At 48.7% G+C, this 21,452-nt stretch overlaps 1 protein-coding gene across 3 annotated transcripts in view; it reads right to left on the reverse strand.

The window, feature by feature from the left end:
• Positions 1–21,452, reverse strand: part of ARHGEF17 (Rho guanine nucleotide exchange factor 17) — a 371,957-nt gene that overhangs the window by 93,243 nt on the left and 257,262 nt on the right. For all 3 annotated transcript variants that reach the window (XM_068266634.1, XM_068266632.1, XM_068266633.1), the window contains one exon: positions 3,746–3,928. In XM_068266634.1, coding sequence (XP_068122735.1) covers positions 3,746–3,928 — 183 coding nt within the window. The remainder of the gene's footprint in view (positions 1–3,745; positions 3,929–21,452) is intronic.

Below are 21,452 nucleotides of genomic sequence, written 5' to 3' on the forward strand. Positions count from 1 at the left end.
TGATGTCATAGTCCCCAGTATTCTCAACCATTCTCTCGCCGTCAGTCCGTGCTTGTGTTGCACGGTCTCCACTCTGGATATCACATTGATGACTTTGTCCTGTGGAAGCCTTATTACATTTTGGTGAGTATTGATCTCGGCCCCTAGAAATACAATTGATTGGGATGGTATTAAACTGCTTTTCCTCCAATTGATTAGCCACCCAAATTGTTGGAGTGTTTGTAGCAGTATGTCTCTGTGTTGTAGTGCCAGCTGTTCTGACTCTGCTATTAAGAGGATGTCGTCTAAGTAAGCGTGGACGCGTAGGCCCTCCTTTCTGAGCAGTGCGATTATGGTGACAAGGATTTTGGTAAATGTCCTCGGGGCCGTTGAGATGCCAAACGGTAGAACCCTGAACTGATAATGTTGCGCTCCTACTGCGAATCTGAGGTATTTTTGATATAACTCCTGTATTGGGATGTGGAGATAGGCGTCTGCCAGGTCGATTGATATAAGCCAATCCTCCAATTGGATTGATGGGATTATCGTTTGTAGTGACTCCATCTTGAATGATTCTAGCGAGATCTGACTGTTTAGGCCCCTCAGATCCAGTACCGGGCGAAGTTCTCCGCTCTTTTTGGTCACAAAGAAGAGCGGGGAGTAGAACCCCGCGAATCTTTGTTGTTGTGGTACCTCTATGACCGCCTCCTTGTCCAGCAATTCGTTTATGTATTGAAGAAGTATCGCCCTGTGATTTTGTGTCTTGGGAATTTTTGTTTCCTGAAAATAGTCTAGTGGGGGCCCCTGCTTGAACGCCCATAAGTGTCCTCTCTGTACTGTGTCGACAACCCATTGATCGTTTATATGCTTCGCCCACACTTTGAAGTATATTGACAATCTTGCCCCCACCTTCTCTATGCGGGCGGGCGTAGTTTCAGAAAGATTTTGCATGTTGAGGACCTGAGGGGTTGGTTCTCTGTTTGTTATACTTTGAGATGGCTGTTTGGCCCCCCTGCCATTGTCTACGAAAATTGCGGCCAGTTCTATTGGTATAAAAATCTCTAGAACGTGATTGGAAGTTTGATCTGTTTGTCGTTGGGCGCTGTCTCCTAGGGCGGCGATCTTGAGGGAGCAATCCAGACCTACCTCCCGTGACTCTACTAATGGCCGAGTCTAGCTTGTTACCGAAAAGATTTTTCCCGTCGTACGGAATTTTACACCATGTTGATTTGGAATTAGGATCCGCCGACCATGGCTTAAGCCAAAGTGCCCTCTTTGTAGTTACGGAATGCAACATTGCCCGAGCAGAAGAACGCATAATATCAAAAGACGCTTCGCCAATAAAATCCGACGCCACCCGAAAATCCTCTAACAATACAATAAGCGATTTTTTGTCAAGGTCTGCCTGGATTGCTCCCTCCATATTGTCCGCCCAGGATCTCATAGCTCTGGCTACTGATGTTAACGCTATGGCCGGGCGGCAAGCCCCACCCACATCAGTATAAACCTTTCTTAAGTCTGCGTCCATTTTCCTTTCCATTCCGTCTTTAAAAGGTACTGAGTCTTCGGCGGGCAGTGTCATGTGTCTGGCCAGGCGGGCTACTGACGCATCTACTGTCGGTGGGTTATCTATCTGTGTTATCAGGTCCCCTTCTAGGGGGTATAACTTTGTAAATCTATTGTGTAAAGAAACTTTCCTCTCCATTTTAGACCATTCATCCTTGAATAAATCATTAACTTCTTGCATAATAGGGAATGTAGTTGTAGATTTTTTGAGGTGAGGGTAGTAACTCTTGGATTTCCTGGGGGGTTCAGCCTGGTCCTCCCATTGTATGGCTTCCTTCACAGATCTAATAAAGGGGCTGATAAGGGCGAAGTCAAATCCAATGTCAATACCATCTTCCTCATGAAAATCCTCCATATTAGATGGGGAGTCCTCATCCTCATAACTAGCAGACGCCGGGGCGGAAGCTAATTGCTCTGACAGTGTCTGTTGTACTATTTCTTTTATTAGTATGGGCAAGTCGGGGCTGGGGGCTTGTTTTTCCTTAGGTAGGGTATAGAGGCAATCCGCACATACTAGTTTTCCCGGCAGCGGATAGTCTCCGCATGCCCAGCAATAAATTTTATGCTTATCTATGGATGCTTGTCTCTTCCTTGAGCTTCCACTAGAGGGAGAAGCTCCCCTTGATTCAGTAGATGCCCTATTAGAGCCAGAGGTTCCAAGGGCTTCTTTAGAAGTGTTGCCAGTCTGACGTCTAAGAAAAGAAACATATAAGCAGAATGTTTCAATTAATCCTTATCCCACTCTTTTCCCTACCTAATACTTACTATGCTAAAAAAGCTCTTACCCTTCAGTATTATGCTGGTCTGATGTGTGAGGATCCTCAGTTTCCATATTGGGAAATGAGAGATGCCTAAAACAATATACAGATATATATATATATACATTTAGTATACAACAGTAAGTGGCTGTATGGTAGGCACGGTGCTAGTCATTGACACACCTGATCTCCTGGGAATGCAAATGCTTGGCTGAACAGCTCTCTAAGTCTCCGGCTGCACAAGAGAAAAGAATAGAACATTTCCGCTCTAGTCAGTGAGCCTTTGATCTTGTATCCACAAAAGTAAAAGAAGTTTGGGAGGGTTCCTCCGCTCCCCCTACCTTCTCAGCAGCGGCAATCTCCTTGCTGTCCAGCGACTCCATTTGCGCCTCTCCGTATTTTTCTATGTGCTGCCGGCGTCTTCCTGGAGGTAGGGCGCATGCGCATGACGTCATGACGCTGAGCGTGACGTGCTGTCGTCCGTGGAGCGCATCGTATCGCGGAAGTGCTTCCTGGTATGCGCACTGGTTGTATGGGAGATCCCAACAGTGTAAGCGATGGACAATACACCCGAAGGGGGCACGGAGCGCCAATCTGCCGGCAAGAAAAGCCATCTGCGCATTGTATATGCGGCCAGTATGCGCCACCCCCACAGACCAGCAGAAGGGGGGACTCTCACTAGGACTCCCATTTAGAGGTCTCGAAAGTGAGAGCTTCACTCAGGAGAGGGGTAGAACCTGAGTGGAAGCCATGAAGACACAGCTAGGTAAGAGCAAAAGAAAAAAGAAAAAAAAAAGAAAAAATCCTGCATCTTCTTTAAATTTGTTCCTGAGGGAGTTTAGGACAGGTGAAAAAAAGCACTGAGCTGGCGGCCATCTTTAAATTTATAGTTACATGTCCTGAGGGGGTTAGAGGGGCGGGGCTAACCCGTGGTATGCTGACGTGGATTTGTATAGGAAAATGTAATAAACAACTGCTTCATTTTTACAATAATTATGTATAAAATGATTTAGTCAGTGTTTGCCCATTGTAAAATATTTTAAATCCCTGATTTATATTCTGACATTTATCACATGGTGACATTTTTACTGCTGGCAGGTGATGTAGCTGCTGCTTGCTGTTTTGGCAGTTGGAAACAGCTGTAAACAGCTATTTCCCACAATGCAATAAGGTTCACAGACAGGAAACTGCCAGGAGTACGTACTCAGAGTTTCTTGTGGGAGGGGATGCACCACAATATCAGCCATACAGCGCCCCGATGGTATGTTTGTGAAAAGGAATAGATTTCTCATGTAAAAGGGGGTATCAGCTACTGATTGGGATAAAGTTCAATTCTTGGTCGGAGTTCCTCTTTAAGGCTGGCACTGCACATGCTGTACAGGTTTATCTCATGATAGCACACATCAGTTCTGATACCCTATGAGAACATCGCTCATACGTACAGACTGGATCAGGATGTCGCCCACGGTCTGGACGTCGGGCCAGTTCTGCACCACGTGGTGGACCTGCTCCAGAAACTGCTCGTGATGCTCCAAAAGCTCCGGGATCTGATCGAAGATCTCGTCCACCAGAGACGGGTCACACAGGATGGAGTTTTCTGGTTGTTTCAGAGGCTTCATGTAGCCCTGTGAGACAAAGAACAACATATCCATGAATACAGATACTCTTTTTTTCCTTTACGCATAAAATGCCAACTTATATAGGCAGTGCACCTTCATCTACAGAATTCATATACTGTATTTAAAGCAGCAGGGACAGCCATACTATCCCAGGGAGGAAAAAACACATATGTAAGTAGATAAATACTAGTTCTACTTACATAACAGATGTATTGCACTGTCCATATTTTTATTTCAGTGAATCTTATATTGTAAATAAAGGGAAAACTGTTCCAGGCATTTTCTATCTTTACTGCCTCTGACTGAAGCCAATCCTGATGTAATTTCCTCCCATACTCTCCCCTCCCCCCCTTTCTCAGCCTCTTGTCACACTGAACTGCCCTCAGCCAATCAGTGAGGAACAGGAATGTGCGAGGGAAGAGAACAAGCTTCCCTCTCCCTGGCAATGTACCAGAATAGAGCCAGGCTGACTGAGATGATATTCATTACAGCAGAAACATTTATGATTATATTAGAATGCTTGCAATGCTGGGTCAGGATGTAGACTGCATAATGAACCTAGAGAAGCGGGCAATTGGAATTTGATTTTATGGCGATCAATCCAGCTTTAAAAATAACCTGTTAAATTTAGAACAAGATATGGGGCCGTGCCATTACCCTGAATTACAGAGAATTGTTGAGGTTACCCCCTGCAGGGGTATGCCGCCGCCCACCTATGTATGAGACAACAACTGTTTTACTGCTGAAGTCTACTGGTAATCTTTCAATGGCGGCTCTGTAGATGCAGTTCTGTGTAATGCTTGAAGAAGAAACTTAAAGAGGAACTCCAGTGAAAATAATTTAATAAAAAAAAGTGCTTCATTTTTACAATAATTATGTATAAATGATTTAGTCAGTGTTTGCTCATTGTAAAATCTTTCCTCTCCCAAATTCACATTCTGACATGTATTACATGGTGACATTGTTACTGTGGGCAAGTTATGTAGCTGTTTTTAGCTGCTCTGGCTGTTACAGACAGCTTTAAACAGCCATTTCCTGTCTGTGAACATTGTTACATTGTGGCAGTTTGCCCAGAGTACCGCGGTATTCAGAGCCTCTTGTGGGAGGGGTTTCAGCATAAAATTAGTCACACAGCGCCCCCTGATGGTCTGTTTGTGAAAATCATTCTATTTCTCATGTAAAAGGGGGTATCAGCTACTGATTGGGATAAAGTTCAATTCTTGGTTGAAGTTTCTCTTTAAACAGAACTGAAGATAGATTTAAAACAAACTGCTTCACTTACCTGGGGCTTCTGCCCCCAGCAGCTGTCCAGTCCTCCACGATCTTCCGTTCTCCCCCTGCCAGCTACTTTCGGTTTCGCAACCGGGTCACTGCGCCTGCGCGGCTCCTGCCACGCATATCCTTCGCGTTTCAGTCCGCAATAGCTCCATTGCAGACGGGAACGCGTAAAAAGGATACGCTTGGCAGGGCTGCACTGGCCTTGACCTACAAGTCGAGGAACAGAACGGAGCGGCGGCAGGGGAACGGAGACTCGTGGAGGACCGGCGCGGGACAGGGCGGTTGCTGGGGGCTTGCAGAAGCCCCAAGTAAGTGAAATTCTTTATTTTAAATCTATCTTCAGTTCCGCTTTAACCACTTGCCGACCGCCCACAGCCCATGGGCGGCGGCAAAGTGGACGCCTAAAGGACCGCAATACGCCTTCAGGCGGCGCGTCCTTTAGGCATGCCGGGGGAGCGATCGCGTCATTGATGACGCGCGCTTCCCCCGGCAACTGGCTCCGCCCACCCGCCGTAACATCCCGCCGGCCATACGGAAGCGCCGGCGGGATGTTAACCCCGCGATCGCCGCTACAAAGTGTATAATACACTTTGTAATGTATACAAAGTGTATTATACAGGCTGCCTCCTGCCCTGGTGATCCCAGTGTCCGAGGGACCACCAGGGCAGGCTGCAGCCACCCTAGTCTGCACCCAAACACACTGATCTGCCCCCCCCCCCCCGCCCACTGATCGCCCACAGCACCCCTCAGACCCCCCCTGCCCACCCCCCAGACCCCTGTTTGCACCCAATCACCCCCCTAATAACCCTTCAATCACTCCCTGTCACTATCTGTCAACGCTATTTTTTTTTTATCCCCCCCCCCTGCCCCCTGCCCCCTCCTGATCACCCCCCCACCCCTCAGATTCTCCCCAGACCCCCCCCCCCCGTGTACTGTATGCATCTATCTTCCCTGATAACCTGTCAATCAACCGTCAATCACCCATCAATCACCCCCTGTCACTGCCACCCAACAATCAGCCCCTAACCTGCCCCTTGCGGGCAATCTGATCACCCACCCACACCAATAGATCGCCCGCAGATCCGACATCAGATCACCTCCCAAATCCATTGTTTACATCTATTCTCTCCTCTAAACACCCACTAATTACCCATCAATCACCCATCAATCACCCCCTATCACCACCTGCCACTTTTACCTATCAGATCAGACCCTAATCTGCCCCTTGCGGGCACCCAATCACCCGCCAACACGCTCAGATTGCCCTCTGACCCCCCCCTTATCAATTCGCCAGTGCATTAATTACATCTGTTCTTCCCTGTAATAACCCACTGATCACCTGTCAATCACCTGCCAATCACCTATCACCCATCAATCACCCCCTGTCACCCCCTGTCACTGCCACCCATCAATCAGCCCCTAACCTGCCCCTTGCGGGCAATCTGATCACCCACCCACACCATTAGATCGCTTTCTGTGTAATCTGCCTTAGCCCCTTTAAATGCATCACAATCTCTGCCAGAATCAAAGATTACCAAGAGCTTGACATGATTCCCTTTAATGCAGATGTTTAGGGCCAAAAATGAAAGTGTGGATTAAGCTGCCTTTGTCTGTGGTCGCTCGGGCAGGTCTATTACTGCTGCAACTTCTGTATAACTCCCCAATCTGGGGGGCGGGGCTCAGAAAACCCTTTGTGAGATTCAATAAGGTATATTCAGAAAATGAAATCCATTTTGATTAGCTGCAGTATGCAGAGGATGAGGAAGGGATTAGCTGTCGCACATTTCATAGGACTGGGCAAGGAGACATTGAGCCATCCTCTGAGGGTAGTGCTTATGCAGTTTCTATACACTGTGGAATGGATACCAGCTCTGGAAGGCTGTAGGCCAGAGGTGGGCGCAATTTCTTTTAGCTTGCAAGCTATGAAAATTACGAATTTGAAAAATGGTCTACCAGGTTGATCCTACCTACAGGTGCAAGCCACACCTGCAGCACATGCACAGCGGCAGTCCATCAGTGATTACCACACCTGCAGCACATGCACAGCGGCAGTCCATCAGTGATTACCACACCTGCAACACATGCACAGCAGCAGCCCATCAGTGATTACCACAAGCCACACCTGCAGCACATGCACAGCGGCAGTCCATCAGTGATTACCACAAGCCACAACTGCAGCACATGCACAGCGACAGTCCATCAGTGATTACCACAACTGCAGCACATGCACAGCAGCAGTCCATCAGTGATTACCACAAGCCACAGCTGCAGCACATGCACAGCGGCAGTCCATCAGTGATTACCACAAGCCACACCTGCAGCACATGCACAGCGGCAGCCCATCAGTGATTACCACAAGCCACACCTGCAGCACATGCACAGCGGCAGTCCATCAGTGATTACCACAAGCCACAACTGCAGCACATGCACAGCGGCAGCCCATCAGTGATTACCACAAGCCACACCTGCAGCACATGCACAGCGGCAGCCCATCAGTGATTACCACAAGCCACACCTGCAGCACATGCACAGCGGCAGCCCATCAGTGATTACCACAAGCCACACCTGCAGCACATGCACAGCGGCAGTCCATCAGTGATTACCACAAGCCACAACTGCAGCACATGCACAGCGGCAGCCCATCAGTGATTACCACAAGCCACAACTGCAGCACATGCACAGCGGCAGCCCATCAGTGATTACCACAAGCCACAACTGCAGCACATGCACAGCGGCAGCCCATCAGTGGTTACCACAAGCCACACCTGCAGCACATGCACAGCGGCAGTCCATCAGTGATTACCACACCTGCAGCACATGCACAGCAGCAGTCCATCAGTGATTACCACAAGCCACAACTGCAGCACATGCACTGCGGCAGTCCATCAGTGATTACCACAAGCCACAGCTGCAGCACATGCACAGCGGCAGCCCATCAGTGATTACCACAAGCCACACCTGCAGCACATGCACAGCGGCAGTCCATCAGTGCTTACCACAAGCCACACCTGCACCACATGTACAGCGGCAGTCCATCAGTGATCACCACAAGCCACACCTGCAGCACATGCACAGCGGCAGTCCATCAGTGATCACCACAAGCCACACCTGCATCACATGCACAGCGGCAGCCCATCAGTGATTACCACAGGCCACACCTGCAGCACATGCACAGCGGCAGCCCATCAGTGATTACCACAGGCCACACCTGCAGCACATGCACAGCGGCAGCCCATCAGTGATTACCACAAGCCACAGCTGCAGCACATGCACAGCGGCAGTCCATCAGTGATTACCACAAGCCACAGCTGCAGCACATGCACAGCAGCAGTCCATCAGTGATTACCACAAGCCACAGCTGCAGCACATGCACAGCGGCAGTCCATCAGTGATTACCACAAGCCACACCTGCAGCACATGCACAGCGGCAGCCCATCAGTGATTACCACAAGCCACACCTGCAGCACATGCACAGCGGCAGTCCATCAGTGATTACCACAAGCCACAACTGCAGCACATGCACAGCGGCAGCCCATCAGTGATTACCACAAGCCACACCTGCAGCACATGCACAGCGGCAGCCCATCAGTGATTACCACAAGCCACACCTGCAGCACATGCACAGCGGCAGCCCATCAGTGATTACCACATGCCACAACTGCAGCACATGCACAGCGGCAGCCCATCAGTGATTACCACAAGCCACACCTGCAGCACATGCACAGCGGCAGCCCATCAGTGATTACCACAAGCCACACCTGCAGCACATGCACAGCGGCAGTCCATCAGTGATTACCACAAGCCACAACTGCAGCACATGCACAGCGGCAGCCCATCAGTGATTACCACAAGCCACAACTGCAGCACATGCACAGCGGCAGCCCATCAGTGATTACCACAAGCCACACCTGCAGCACATACACAGCGGCAGCCCATCAGTGATTACCACATGCCACAACTGCAGCACATGCACAGCGGCAGCCCATCAGTGATTACCACAAGCCACACCTGCAGCACATGCACAGCGGCAGCCCATCAGTGATTACCACAAGCCACACCTGCAGCACATGCACAGCGGCAGTCCATCAGTGATTACCACAAGCCACAACTGCAGCACATGCACAGCGGAAGCCCATCAGTGATTACCACAAGCCACAACTGCAGCACATGCACAGCGGCAGCCCATCAGTGATTACCACAAGCCACACCTGCAGCACATGCACAGCGGCAGTCCATCAGTGATTACCACACCTGCAGCACATGCACAGCAGCAGTCCATCAGTGATTACCACAAGCCACAACTGCAGCACATGCACAGCGGCAGTCCATCAGTGATTACCACAAGCCACAGCTGCAGCACATGCACAGCGGCAGCCCATCAGTGATTACCACAAGTCACACCTGCAGCACATGCACAGCGGCAGTCCATCAGTGATTACCACAAGCCACAACTGCAGCACATGCACAGCGGCAGTCCATCAGTGATTACCACAAGCCACAGCTGCAGCACATGCACAGCGGCAGCCCATCAGTGATTACCACAAGCCACACCTGCAGCACATGCACAGCGGCAGTCCATCAGTGCTTACCACAAGCCACACCTGCACCACATGTACAGCGGCAGTCCATCAGTGATCACCACAAGCCACACCTGCAGCACATGCACAGCGGCAGTCCATCAGTGATCACCACAAGCCACACCTGCAGCACATGCACAGCGGCAGCCCATCAGTGATTACCACAGGCCACACCTGCAGCACATGCACAGCGGCAGTCCATCAGTGATTACCACAAGCCACAACTGCAGCACATGCACAGCGGCAGCCCATCAGTGATTACCACAAGCCACACCTGCAGCACATGCACAGCGGCAGTCCATCAGTGATCACCACAAGCCACACCTGCAGCACATGCACAGCGGCAGCCCATCAGTGATTACCACAAGCCACACCGGCAGCACATGCACAGCGGCAGCCCATCAGTGATTACCACAAGCCATACCTGCAGCACATGCACAGCGGCAGCCCATCAGTGATTACCACAAGCCACACCTGCAGCACATGCACAGCGGCAGCCCATCAGTGATTACCACAAGCCACACCGGCAGCACATGCACAGCGGCAGCCCATCAGTGATTACCACAAGCCATACCTGCAGCACATGCACAGCGGCAGCCCATCAGTGATCACCACAAGCCACACCTGCAGCACATGCACAGCGGCAGCCCATCAGTGATTACCACAAGCCACAACTGCAGCACATGCACAGCGGCAGCCCATCAGTGATTACCACAAGCTACACCTGCAGCACATGCACAGCGGCAGCCCATCAGTGATTACCACAAGCCACATCTGCAGCACATGCACAGCGGCAGTCCATCAGTGATTACCACAAGCCACATCTGCAGCACATGCACAGCGGCAGTCCATCAGTGATTACCACAAGCCACACCTGCAGCACATGCACAGCGGCAGCCCATCAGTGATTACCACAAGCCACACCTGCAGCACATGCACAGCGGCAGCCCATCTGTGATTATCACAAGCCACACCTGCAGCACATGCACAGCGGCAGCCCATCAGTGATTACCACAAGCCACACCTGCAGCACATGCACAGCGGCAGCCCATCAGTGATTACCACAAGCCACACCTGCAGCACATGCACAGAGGCAGTCCATCAGTGATTACCACAAGCCACACCTGCAGCACATGCACAGCTGCAGTCCATCAGTGATTACCACAAGTCACACCTGCAGCACATGCACAGCGGCAGCCCATCAGTGATTACCACAAGCCACAACTGCAGAACATGAACAGTGGCAGTCCATCAGTGATCACCACAAGCCACAACTGCAGCACATGCACAGCGGCAGCCCATCAGTGATTACCACAAGCTACACCTGCAGCACATGCACAGCGGCAGCCCATCAGTGATTACCACAAGCCACATCTGCAGCACATGCACAGCGGCAGTCCATCAGTGATTACCACAAGCCACATCTGCAGCACATGCACAGCGGCAGTCCATCAGTGATTACCACAAGCCACACCTGCAGCACATGCACAGCGGCAGTCCATCAGTGATTACCACAAGCCACAACTGCAGCACATGCACAGCGGCAGTCCACCAGTGATTACCACAAGCCACAGCTGCAGCACATGCACAGAGGCAGTCCATCAGTGATTACCACAAGCCACACCTGCAGCACATGCACAGCGGCAGCCCATCAGTGATTACCACAAGCCACACCTGCAGCACATGCACAGCGGCAGCCCATCAGTGATTACCACAAGCCACAACTGCAGCACATGCACAGTGGCAGTCCATCAGTGATCACCACAAGCCACAACTGCAGCACATGCACAGCGGCAGCCCATCAGTGATTACCACAAGCCACAACTGCAGCACATGCACACCGGCAGTCCATCAGTGATCACCACAAGCCACAACTGCAGCGCATGCACAGCGGCAGCCCATCAGTGATTACCACACACCACAACTGCAGCACATGCACAGCGGCAGTCCATCAATGATTACCACAAGCCGCCAGTCAACTAGATGCATATCATAGAGTCCTCCTCAGTAAGCTAAATAGAACAGTGCTTAACCAAATAGAGTCAAAATATAATACTCAGCGTCTAGCAAAACTGTAATCAGCAGTAGCATATAATGCTTCTACATGTATGGCTCCCCAACCTTACAATATCATAATCTTCCACGCTGTTGTGCAAAACCTCAGGACTGCATATCGCACTAAGCTCATCCAAGTCAAAGAGACAAGGACTTGGAGGCTGCCTTATTTATTTTCTTCTAAACAATACCAGTTGCCTGGCAGCCCTGCTGATCTATTTGACTGCAGTAGTGTCTGAAACACACCAGAAACAAGCATGCAGCTGATCTTGTCAGATCTGACAATAATGTCTGAAACCCATGATTTGCTGCATGCTTGTTCAGGGGCTATGGCTAAAAGTATTAGAGGCAGAGGATCAGCAGGACAGCCAGGCAACTGGTATTGTTTAAAAGTAAATAGATATGGCAGCCTTCATGTCCCTGTCACTTCCATTGTCCTTAAAGCTGAGAATAAACTTTTAATATAAGGACCAATACCTAGGGCCAGATTTAGTACTAGGCACATTAGCTCCCTGACACATGTAGACGCATGCCTAAGAGGTGGTTGTCATGGGCTCTCCATCCTGGATACACGCTGGTGTCACTGTCCCCGGAGCACAGATGAGCAGGTTGGATGGCACTGCCCATCCCCATTTCTATACTCCTAGACTAGGCATTATTGTGAAAGGGTTGATCCTTTTCTATACCCACTATGAGTAGAGTCACTCTTAATCTCAGTTCAGTGAAAACACTCCCAGGTTCTCCCTTTATATCCTGCAGACCTGAACCCTGCTGCTTTCATTTTTTTAATGAAGTGCTTTGTAGCGATAATTCTTATTAATTAGATGACGGTTGTGCAGAAAATCAATTTGTCCATCTCTGTAAGCGTAGCGTTTGCAGCAGAGAGGACATTCGGGCAGCACGCCAAACTTCAGGTCTCAGGAAGTGATTACGCCGGGCCCGAGACGGCTCTTCCTGACTGCTGCTGAATATTATGAATCAAAGTGGACGAGTGGGAACAGGCGAGCCAATCGGCCTCATCATTCAGCTCAGTTCTGCGCTACACTGCCACTGACACGCTGCCCTGATCAGACTGGTACCTGCCACTGACACGCTGCCCTGATCAGACTGGTACCTGCCACTGACACGCTGCCCTGATCACACTGGTACCTGCCACTGACACGCTGCCCTGATCAGACTGGTACCTGCCACTGACACGCTGCCCTGATCAGACTGGTACCTGCCACTGACACGCTGCCCTGATCAGACTGGTACCTGCCCCTGACACGCTGCCCTGATCAGACTGGTACCTGCCACTGACACGCTGCCCTGATCAGACTGGTACCTGCCCCTGACACGCTGCCCTGATCAGACTGGTACCTGCCACTGACACGCTGCCCTGATCAGACTGGTACCTGCCACTGACACGCTGCCCTGATCAGACTGGTTCCTGCCACTGACACGCTGCCCTGATCAGACTGGTACCTGCCACTGACACACTACCCTGATCACACTGGTTCCAGCCACTGACACACTACCCTGATCACACTGGTACCGGACACTGACACGCTGCCCTGATCACACTGGTACCTGCCACTGACACGCTGCCTGGATCAGACTGGTACTGGACACTGACACGCTGCCCTGATCACACTGGTTCCTTCCACTGACACGCTGACCTAATCAAAGTGCAACATTTGTGGTTAATCCCAAATTGCATCCTATAAACCATAAACAAATATACCAATTATAACTGCACCAATGCTTACTGTAGATTATAAAGAGTCATTCATCAGTCACCAGTTGCAAAAAAAGTTTAATTTTCTCTTTATTGAAACCGTATCAAAAATACACAAATTGAGCATTTTGTTAATTGAATCACTGGCCACTGTGAAAAAAATGCATGCCTTAACGCAAAATTGTTTGTCAAAACGCTAAGGCTCCTTTTACACTTGATCCGCTGTGTTGGGCATGCGTTTGCAGTAGTGCGCGTTGGTCACGTTAGTACACGGTTTCCCCTGAAATGTAACAAAAACCTATTTGTTACAAACCCTACATGCTGGCATTCGCAAAAAAGAGAGTGCTGCACTCTTTTTTGCGAATGCCAGCATGTAGGGATTGTAACAAATAGGTTTGTGTTACATTTCACAGAAAAACGCGCACTAACGCGTACCAACGCGCACTAACGCAAACGCATGCCCAGCACAGCGGATCAAGTGTAAAAGAAGGCTTACAGGGAATTATCTGCGATTCCCACAAGTCTGATCTCACCCTTATGGATAAAACCAATTAAGAACAAGGCAAGAAATGGTCAAACCAGTTGCAAGTAAACCTCCCACCACACAGACATCTATTTATTTATTTACCTACTGTATTGAACCACTTCATATGGGGTAAATTAACCCCTCAAGAGATTACCCAGTTCATAGGTACTCAATCAAATGTGAAACACCAGCCCCACTGCAGCAATCCAGCCAGTGTAAATAGCAGAAAGCATGCCCCATACATATGATACATGCCTATAAAATATCAGCTCTGACCATTAACTGCCTCTAATACCTTTTGCCATAGACCCCGAACAAACATGCAGGTTTCTGACTGAAGTCTGACTGGATTAGCTGCATGCTTGTTTCAGGTGTGTGATTCAGACACTACTGATGCATGGAAGATCAGCAGGACTGCCAGGCAACTGGTATTATTGATGGCCTAAAGCAGATAGAGGAGGAGGTAACATGAAATAGGTGTCATAGAGGGTCAACTGAACTCCACCTCTCCTCCTCCCACTCCTCTGATGCTGCCCCTCTCTACCAATCCCTCCTGAACTCTGCTGTTCGTCTCATCCACCTCTCCTCCTCCTGATCCTCTGATGCTGCCCCCATCTACCAATCCCTCCTGAACTCTGCTGCTTGTCTCATCCACCTCTCCTCCTCCTGCTCCTCTGATGCTTCTCCTCTCTGCTAATTACCTAAAGGATCCAGTTCAAACTCCTAACACTATCTTACACAGCTCTACACAGGCGATCCCTCCATACATTTCCTTATTCATTTCCAGATATCATCCAGAACCTTTGCTCCTCCCAAGAGACCCTCTTGTTGTCCAGCTTGGGCACCTACTCTCACATTCAGCACTTCTCACAAGAGTCACCTCTCCTTTGGAACTCTCTCCCACAGTCATGCCCCAAGCCTGGAAATTTTCAAACATACCCTCAAGACCCACCTATTCAGACAAGCTTATAATTTGCTATGGCTAGCATTTAAAGCTCACTGCCTCACCTGCTAACCCCTCTGTTTACTCACCCAAAGTTTTAACCCCACTAACCTGTAGGTTGTAAACTGGCAAGGGCAAGACCCCCCCACCCCCCAACAGAGGTGGCAGGGTGGATAAATTGCAGAGAAGGGCAGAGAGGGGCAGGGAGAGAGAGAGAGGGGGGGGAGGGGGCTGCGTGTGTGTGTGTGTGTGTGTGTGTGTGTCTGTGTGGTGTGTGGTGTGTGTGTGTGTGGTGTGTGTGTGTGTGTGTGTGTGGTGTGTGGTGTGTGTGTGTGTGTGGTGTGTGGTGTGTGTGTGGTGTGTGTGGTGTGTGTGTGTGTGGTGTGTGTGTGTGTCTGTGTGGTGTGTGGTGTGTGTGTGGTGTGTGTGGTGTGTGTGTGTGTGGTGTGTGTGGTGTGTGTGTGTGGTGTGTGTGTGTGTGGTGTGTGTGGTGTGTGGTGTGTGTGTGTGTCTGTGTGGTGTGTGGTGTGTGTGTGGTGTGTGGTGTGTGTGTGGTGTGTGTGTGTGTGTGTGTGTGTGGTGTGTGTGTGTGTGTGTGTGGTGTGTGTGTGGTGTGTGTGTGTGTGTGTGTGTGTGGTGTGGTGTGTGTGTGTGTGTGTGGTGTGTGTGGTGTGTGTGTGTCTGTGTGGTGTGTGGTGTGTGTGTGGTGTGTGTGTGTGTGTGTGTGTGTGTGTGTGGTGTGTGTGTGTGTGTGTGTGTTAAGCATGTAGGGAGATGGAGGTGACAGGGTGGGAGAGATAAAGCAAGAGAGACAAGGCAGAGATTGGAGAGAGGTACCAAGGTGCCCATTAACAATGCAATCCAGTGGTTGAACAATTTTTTTTCTGCAGTAATTGATTGAAAACAATAATGGTCAAATTCTCACTAATGGAACTGATCTGTCTTTTTAATCAATCCTGTTGATCCGATTTAATTAACTAGTGGGAATCTACCTGTTAGTGAGCACGACCGATTGTTTCCGATTGTTACTGGGCACAGACAGACAAGAGACAGATCTCTCGCTGATCAAATCTGATTTGAGAGAGATCTGTTGGCCGCCATAAACCGCAGGCGGATGAGAATGCAGGGCCGGTGCTTCTGTCAGCAACTCTGCTTACAGCATAGGAGGAGGTGAGCTGATAACAGCCGGGTGCTCACCAAAACTAGCCGGGTGGAGCACTCAGCTAAAAGAGCCTGGGGAGAACACTGAGCTTGTTTTATGTTCTAATGTTTTATGCCCACCCTCCTCTGGTTCCCGTGCAGTTATACTTTACCTGCCGCCATCTTCACTGTACTCCTGCATTTGTGCCCCCGTGTGCTATATTCCGGTAGTCACGTGGGGCCCTAATGGGCAAACAGGGCACGGCTACACATCGTGTACAGCGGACAGGTAAAGTATAACTGGCATAAAACATCAGGGAGTACAGCGGCCAGGAGTTTCCGTCCCATTCATCATTTGTGATTCTTGCATCCCTTTATCGCCACACACCTGATCGAGCGTGCTGGCCTAAGATTTTCCAGCATGTCCCTTCCATATATTTGACGCTGAACTGTCGATCAGCATGCTCTTGGCGGTAACTATTTTCATCAGATTTAAAGGACTACTGTAGGGAGGTAGGGGGAAAAGAGTTGAACTTACCCAGGTCTTCTAATGATCCCCCACAGACACCCTGTGCCTGCGCAGCCACTCACCGATGCTCCGGCCCCGCCTCCGGTTCACTTCTGCCGGCCACTCGCCCAGAGATCAATGAACGGGAAAAAACGTTCCTGTTCGTTGATCTAAGCCCCCAGCAATGATCGGCTGCTTCTATGAGAAGCAGTGATCATTGTGAAAAAAAAAGTTTCCCAGCCTCACTGAACTTCCTGTAAGTGTCCTTCCGACGCTTGCAGGTCGCATAAACAAAAAATTACTGCGGCCATCTTGTGGCCAAATAGTAAAACTACACCCAAAAGCATTTTTCATATACAAATACAATGTTTTACACATAAAATTAACTCATTACCTCCCACACTCCCCAATTTTTTTTTTGTAATAAAAAAAAAATATACATAAATAGTTACCTTAGGGACTGAACTCTTTAAATATTTATGTCAAGAGGGTATAACACTGTTACTTTATAAACTATGGGCTTGTAATTAGGAAAGGACGCAAAACTGAAAAAATGCACCTTTATTTCTAAATAAAATATTGGCGCCAAACATTGTGATAGGGACATAATTTAAACGGTTTTATAACTGGGACAAATGGGCAAATACATTTCATGGATTTTAATTACAGTAGCATGCATTATTTAAAAACTATAATGGCCTAAAACTGAAAAAAAAAAATGATTTTTTTCCCCCCCCACATTTTTTCCTATTTTCCCATTAAAACACATTTAGAATAAAATAATTCTTGGCATAATGTCCCACCTAAAGAAAGCCTAATTGGTGGCGAAAAAAAACAAGATATAGTTCATTTCATTGCGATAAGTAATAATAAAGTTATAGACGAATGAATGGGAGGAGCGCTGAAAGGTGAACATTGCTCTGGTGTTTCAGGGGTAAAACCCCTCAGTTGTGAAGTGGTTAAAGTCAAAAATTCCAGACGTAAGACCAGAGGCGGGGCAGGAGCATCAGTGAGTGGCTGCGCAGGCACAGGGTGTCTGCAGGGGACCATTAGAAGCCCCGGGTAAGTTCAATTCTTTTTCCCCCGACCCCCCTACAGTATTCCTTTAATAATAAATATCTAATCCCATGGTCGATCGCCCAAGACTACAGATGTATAGTAGTATACCTTTAGATGGTATAGGATGATTGTAGACGGTGAGAGAAGCCTCGCCTGCACCTACCTGCACGTGTCCCACCACACAACAGCCAACAAAGCAATAATAAGCTATGCTAAGAGCACACTTTGTTAAATCATCTTGACTGAAAGTTTCCTCAGCTCTACACGCAATCCTATTAATCAGCGTCCCCGCACACAATTTCATTGAGAAACTACCAATGAATATTCATCAGAGCGCTGCGGCCTAATCACAACACATAAGGAGAGGAGTGTAAAGCTCTCCCTCCCCAGGCGGCGGTGCTGATCCTGCAGGCGGGCGATGTGCCACTTCTCACTGCCACCCTTCATTATCAATGTATGAATTGTTTTGCAGTTCTGATGATCTGAATATCATTCTCTGCAGCAGCGAGGCCTCTGGGAATAGAAAGTGTGAGAATGAATGATGCCGCGGCAGAGCAGAGGGGATTACAGGCAGAAAATTGCTTTTGAAATGCTTGTTAATGTAGTCACAAGTAAGAAGCTGGAGACGAGTGGATTCCTCAGTTAATGCACATAAATAAGGATTGATTCAGCCATGTGTTTCCCGCCTACAAGCATCGCCCTCGTTCCCCCGAACTCTGTGACCCCCTCTGTGCTCTCCACCAATCACAATCCTCATCCTTGTGTATTCCCTGCACCCGCTCTGTACTGCAATCTCCTCCATCCTCTACCTCCATTACCTGCACACTCTAACCTCTCTATTCTCCCAGTTGTTAGACACATGAAGCTCTGCCCCTAAGCAAGACAGTCGTGGCCATTTTTTCAAAGCCTTCCAAAGCACTCGTCACCTCCCACTTGCGTTGCAGCGGCCCGCCCCGAGCATGGCAGCAGCCAATTATGCTGTGGCTGCAGAGCATGGCAACACAGGTGGGTGGTAACGAGAGCTTTGCAAGGCTTTTTGAAAATAAAGCAGCTTTTCCAGGGGTTGTGGGAGGGGCAGAGCATCACCTGTCAGGGAGCCTTGCACAAGGTATCTTCATCTACTCAGTAAGGAGACATCGGGCAAGACTCCCTAACACTAATATTGCCTATAGAGCGCGTCCTGGTGGCTACAGCTCTTGTGCTTTGAGTCCATCGGGGAAAAGCGCATTATAAACGTTCTGTGTTTGTGATATAAACTTGGTTTATATCTCTGAAACATTGTAACCAGAGTTGTTTGTAAGTAGGGGACTCTCTGTTAAAGCCAAAGCTTGAGTACAAAATGAGATACTTACCTAAAGGGAAGCTGCAGGATCCTATTGAGGCTTCCCTCGGTGGTCTGATGTCCCCCATCGCTGAGCGTAGACACGCAGAAGGTAAGTGACAAGGCATTGTTGCTAATCATATCGGGGCAGCGTACCTCCTCTTCTTTCAGCGTGGCCACGCAGCAGCCGCACAAGCACACCCGCACAGTAAGCCAAAGCTGTGGGCTCCATGCTACTGTGCATGCCTCGTAAAAGAGGAGGAGACAGGGACATAGCACTACCGAGGGAAGCCTCAATAGGCCCGAGGCTTCCCTCTCTTCTGGTTAATATCTAATTTTAAATCCGAGCTTCAGCTCAGGATTACTTTAAAGATTGCAGTAAATGATTCAGGATACCTACTTCTGAGTTCAATATCCTGATTTCAGCATCAGAAACACTTCTTTTATCCATATATTACTGTATATTGGGCCTGCTCTCACAGTGAGCATTCTCAGAGGCCCCTCCCCCCCACCCCCAAGCATTCTGGGAGACCGGATATGTTTTTGTACTGGCTTCAGAACTCTCAGTAAACGAACATTCACCAGAGCTGCACCTGACAGGACTAAAGATGTCTCCACCATGTGATAAATGTCAGAATATAAATCGGGTAGAGGAAAGATTTTACAATAGGCGCATTCTGACTACACAATGTACACATGAATATTGTAAACAATAAGCAATTTTGTTTATTATGATATTTTCACTACAGTTCCTCTTTAATTGTTATTATTTTCACAAACATGCGCCAGCTGCCGGCGGGGGAGATCGTCCTGTTCCGATCCTGGGCAGAGTATCGGGTGTTTGCCCGGTATTGTGGAATAACCTGTGGACGACATGTTCCTACACATCGGTGTGCGCACGGCAATCAGCAGACCACACGCCAGACGGGACTGAGTCAACAACACAGCGCATTGCAAGAGGCGGCGGATGCCACCGCAACATTAGCTGCGGGTGATGTGCAGAGGGCCGGGCGGCTGTGCTCATCGCAAGAACGCTCCCAAGCTGCCAGCCTTCAAATCTGTTCTCATCCGTGAAATACAGCGAGTGCTGAACAGTCTCTCTACACAAAAGTGCGTCAAATCGGGAGACCAGGGGGGGAGAGAGTTCATTGTTATTTTATAAACATCCACAAGGGGGAGGAGGATGGGGGATTTTATTGAACGTCACAGATAATAACAAGGGAGAAAAAACAAAACAGATTACCTTCCCAATTACACACTTCAAACACTGGGAAAGCTTTAAAGAGGTACTGCAGTGAAAATAACAAAATGAATACAATTGCTTTTTTTTTTTTTTTTTTTACAAAATTCATTTATAGGTTATTTAGTCAGTGTTTGACCAGTGTAAAATATTTCCTCACCCCAATTTACATTCAAGTGGTGACATATCTGCCAGGTGATCTGTACAGAATGTTTGTTACCTAAGGTGCATACACACATCAGACTATAGTCTTTGGAAAATAAAAGATCACAGACCAATCTTACCCCCTTCCATGTAGTATGAGAGCCATACTCTACACAGTCTATTCTATGGAGCTGCACTCCCCATCAGACAGAAATCTTTGCAAGATGCTGCACACACAGATGCTGTACAGACACAAAAGATCAGTATCTGCAAAAGATCTGTTCCTGCAAAAGATCCGTTCCTGCAAAATGCATTCATAGTCTATGAGATCTCCAGATCATCATACACACCTTGTTTAACAGACATTCATCTGCAGATCAGACAATCATCTGCAGATCTGAAAATCCACCCCGGTGGATCTGATCTGCAGATGGATGTCAGTTAAACAAGGTGTGTATGATGATCTGCAGATACCATAGACTATGAATGCATTTTGCAGGAACGGATCTTTGGCAGGAACAGATCTTTTGCAGATACTGACCTTTTGTGTCTGTACAGCATCTGTGTGTGCAGCATCTTGCAAAGATTTTTTTCTGATAGGGAGTTCAGCTCCATAGAAAAGACTGTGTAGAGTATGGCTCTCATACTACATGAAGGGTGGTAAGATTGGTCTGTGATCTTTCATTTTCCAAAGACTATAGTCTGATGTGTGTATGCACCTCTAGAGTTCTGTGCATAGAAGTAAATACTGTTTGCTTGGCAGTTGGAAAAAGCCAATATTTCCCACAATGCAAAGAGGTTCACAGACAGCAAACTGTCAGGGCCATGGTCATGACATCACACTGTGGGAGGGGTTTCACCACAATATCCACCACACAGAACCCCGCCCTGATGATCTATTCGAGAAAAGGAAAAGATTTCTCATGGGAAAGGGGGTATTAGCTACTGATTGTGATGAAGTTTAATCCTTGGTTAGAGTTCCTCTTTAAACACTGGGAAAGCATTAGAAGCCACTGTATAAT

The sequence above is a fragment of the Hyperolius riggenbachi genome, chromosome 2 (assembly GCF_040937935.1).
Source record: "Hyperolius riggenbachi isolate aHypRig1 chromosome 2, aHypRig1.pri, whole genome shotgun sequence".
In the NCBI taxonomy this organism is placed as follows: Eukaryota; Metazoa; Chordata; class Amphibia; order Anura; family Hyperoliidae; genus Hyperolius; species Hyperolius riggenbachi.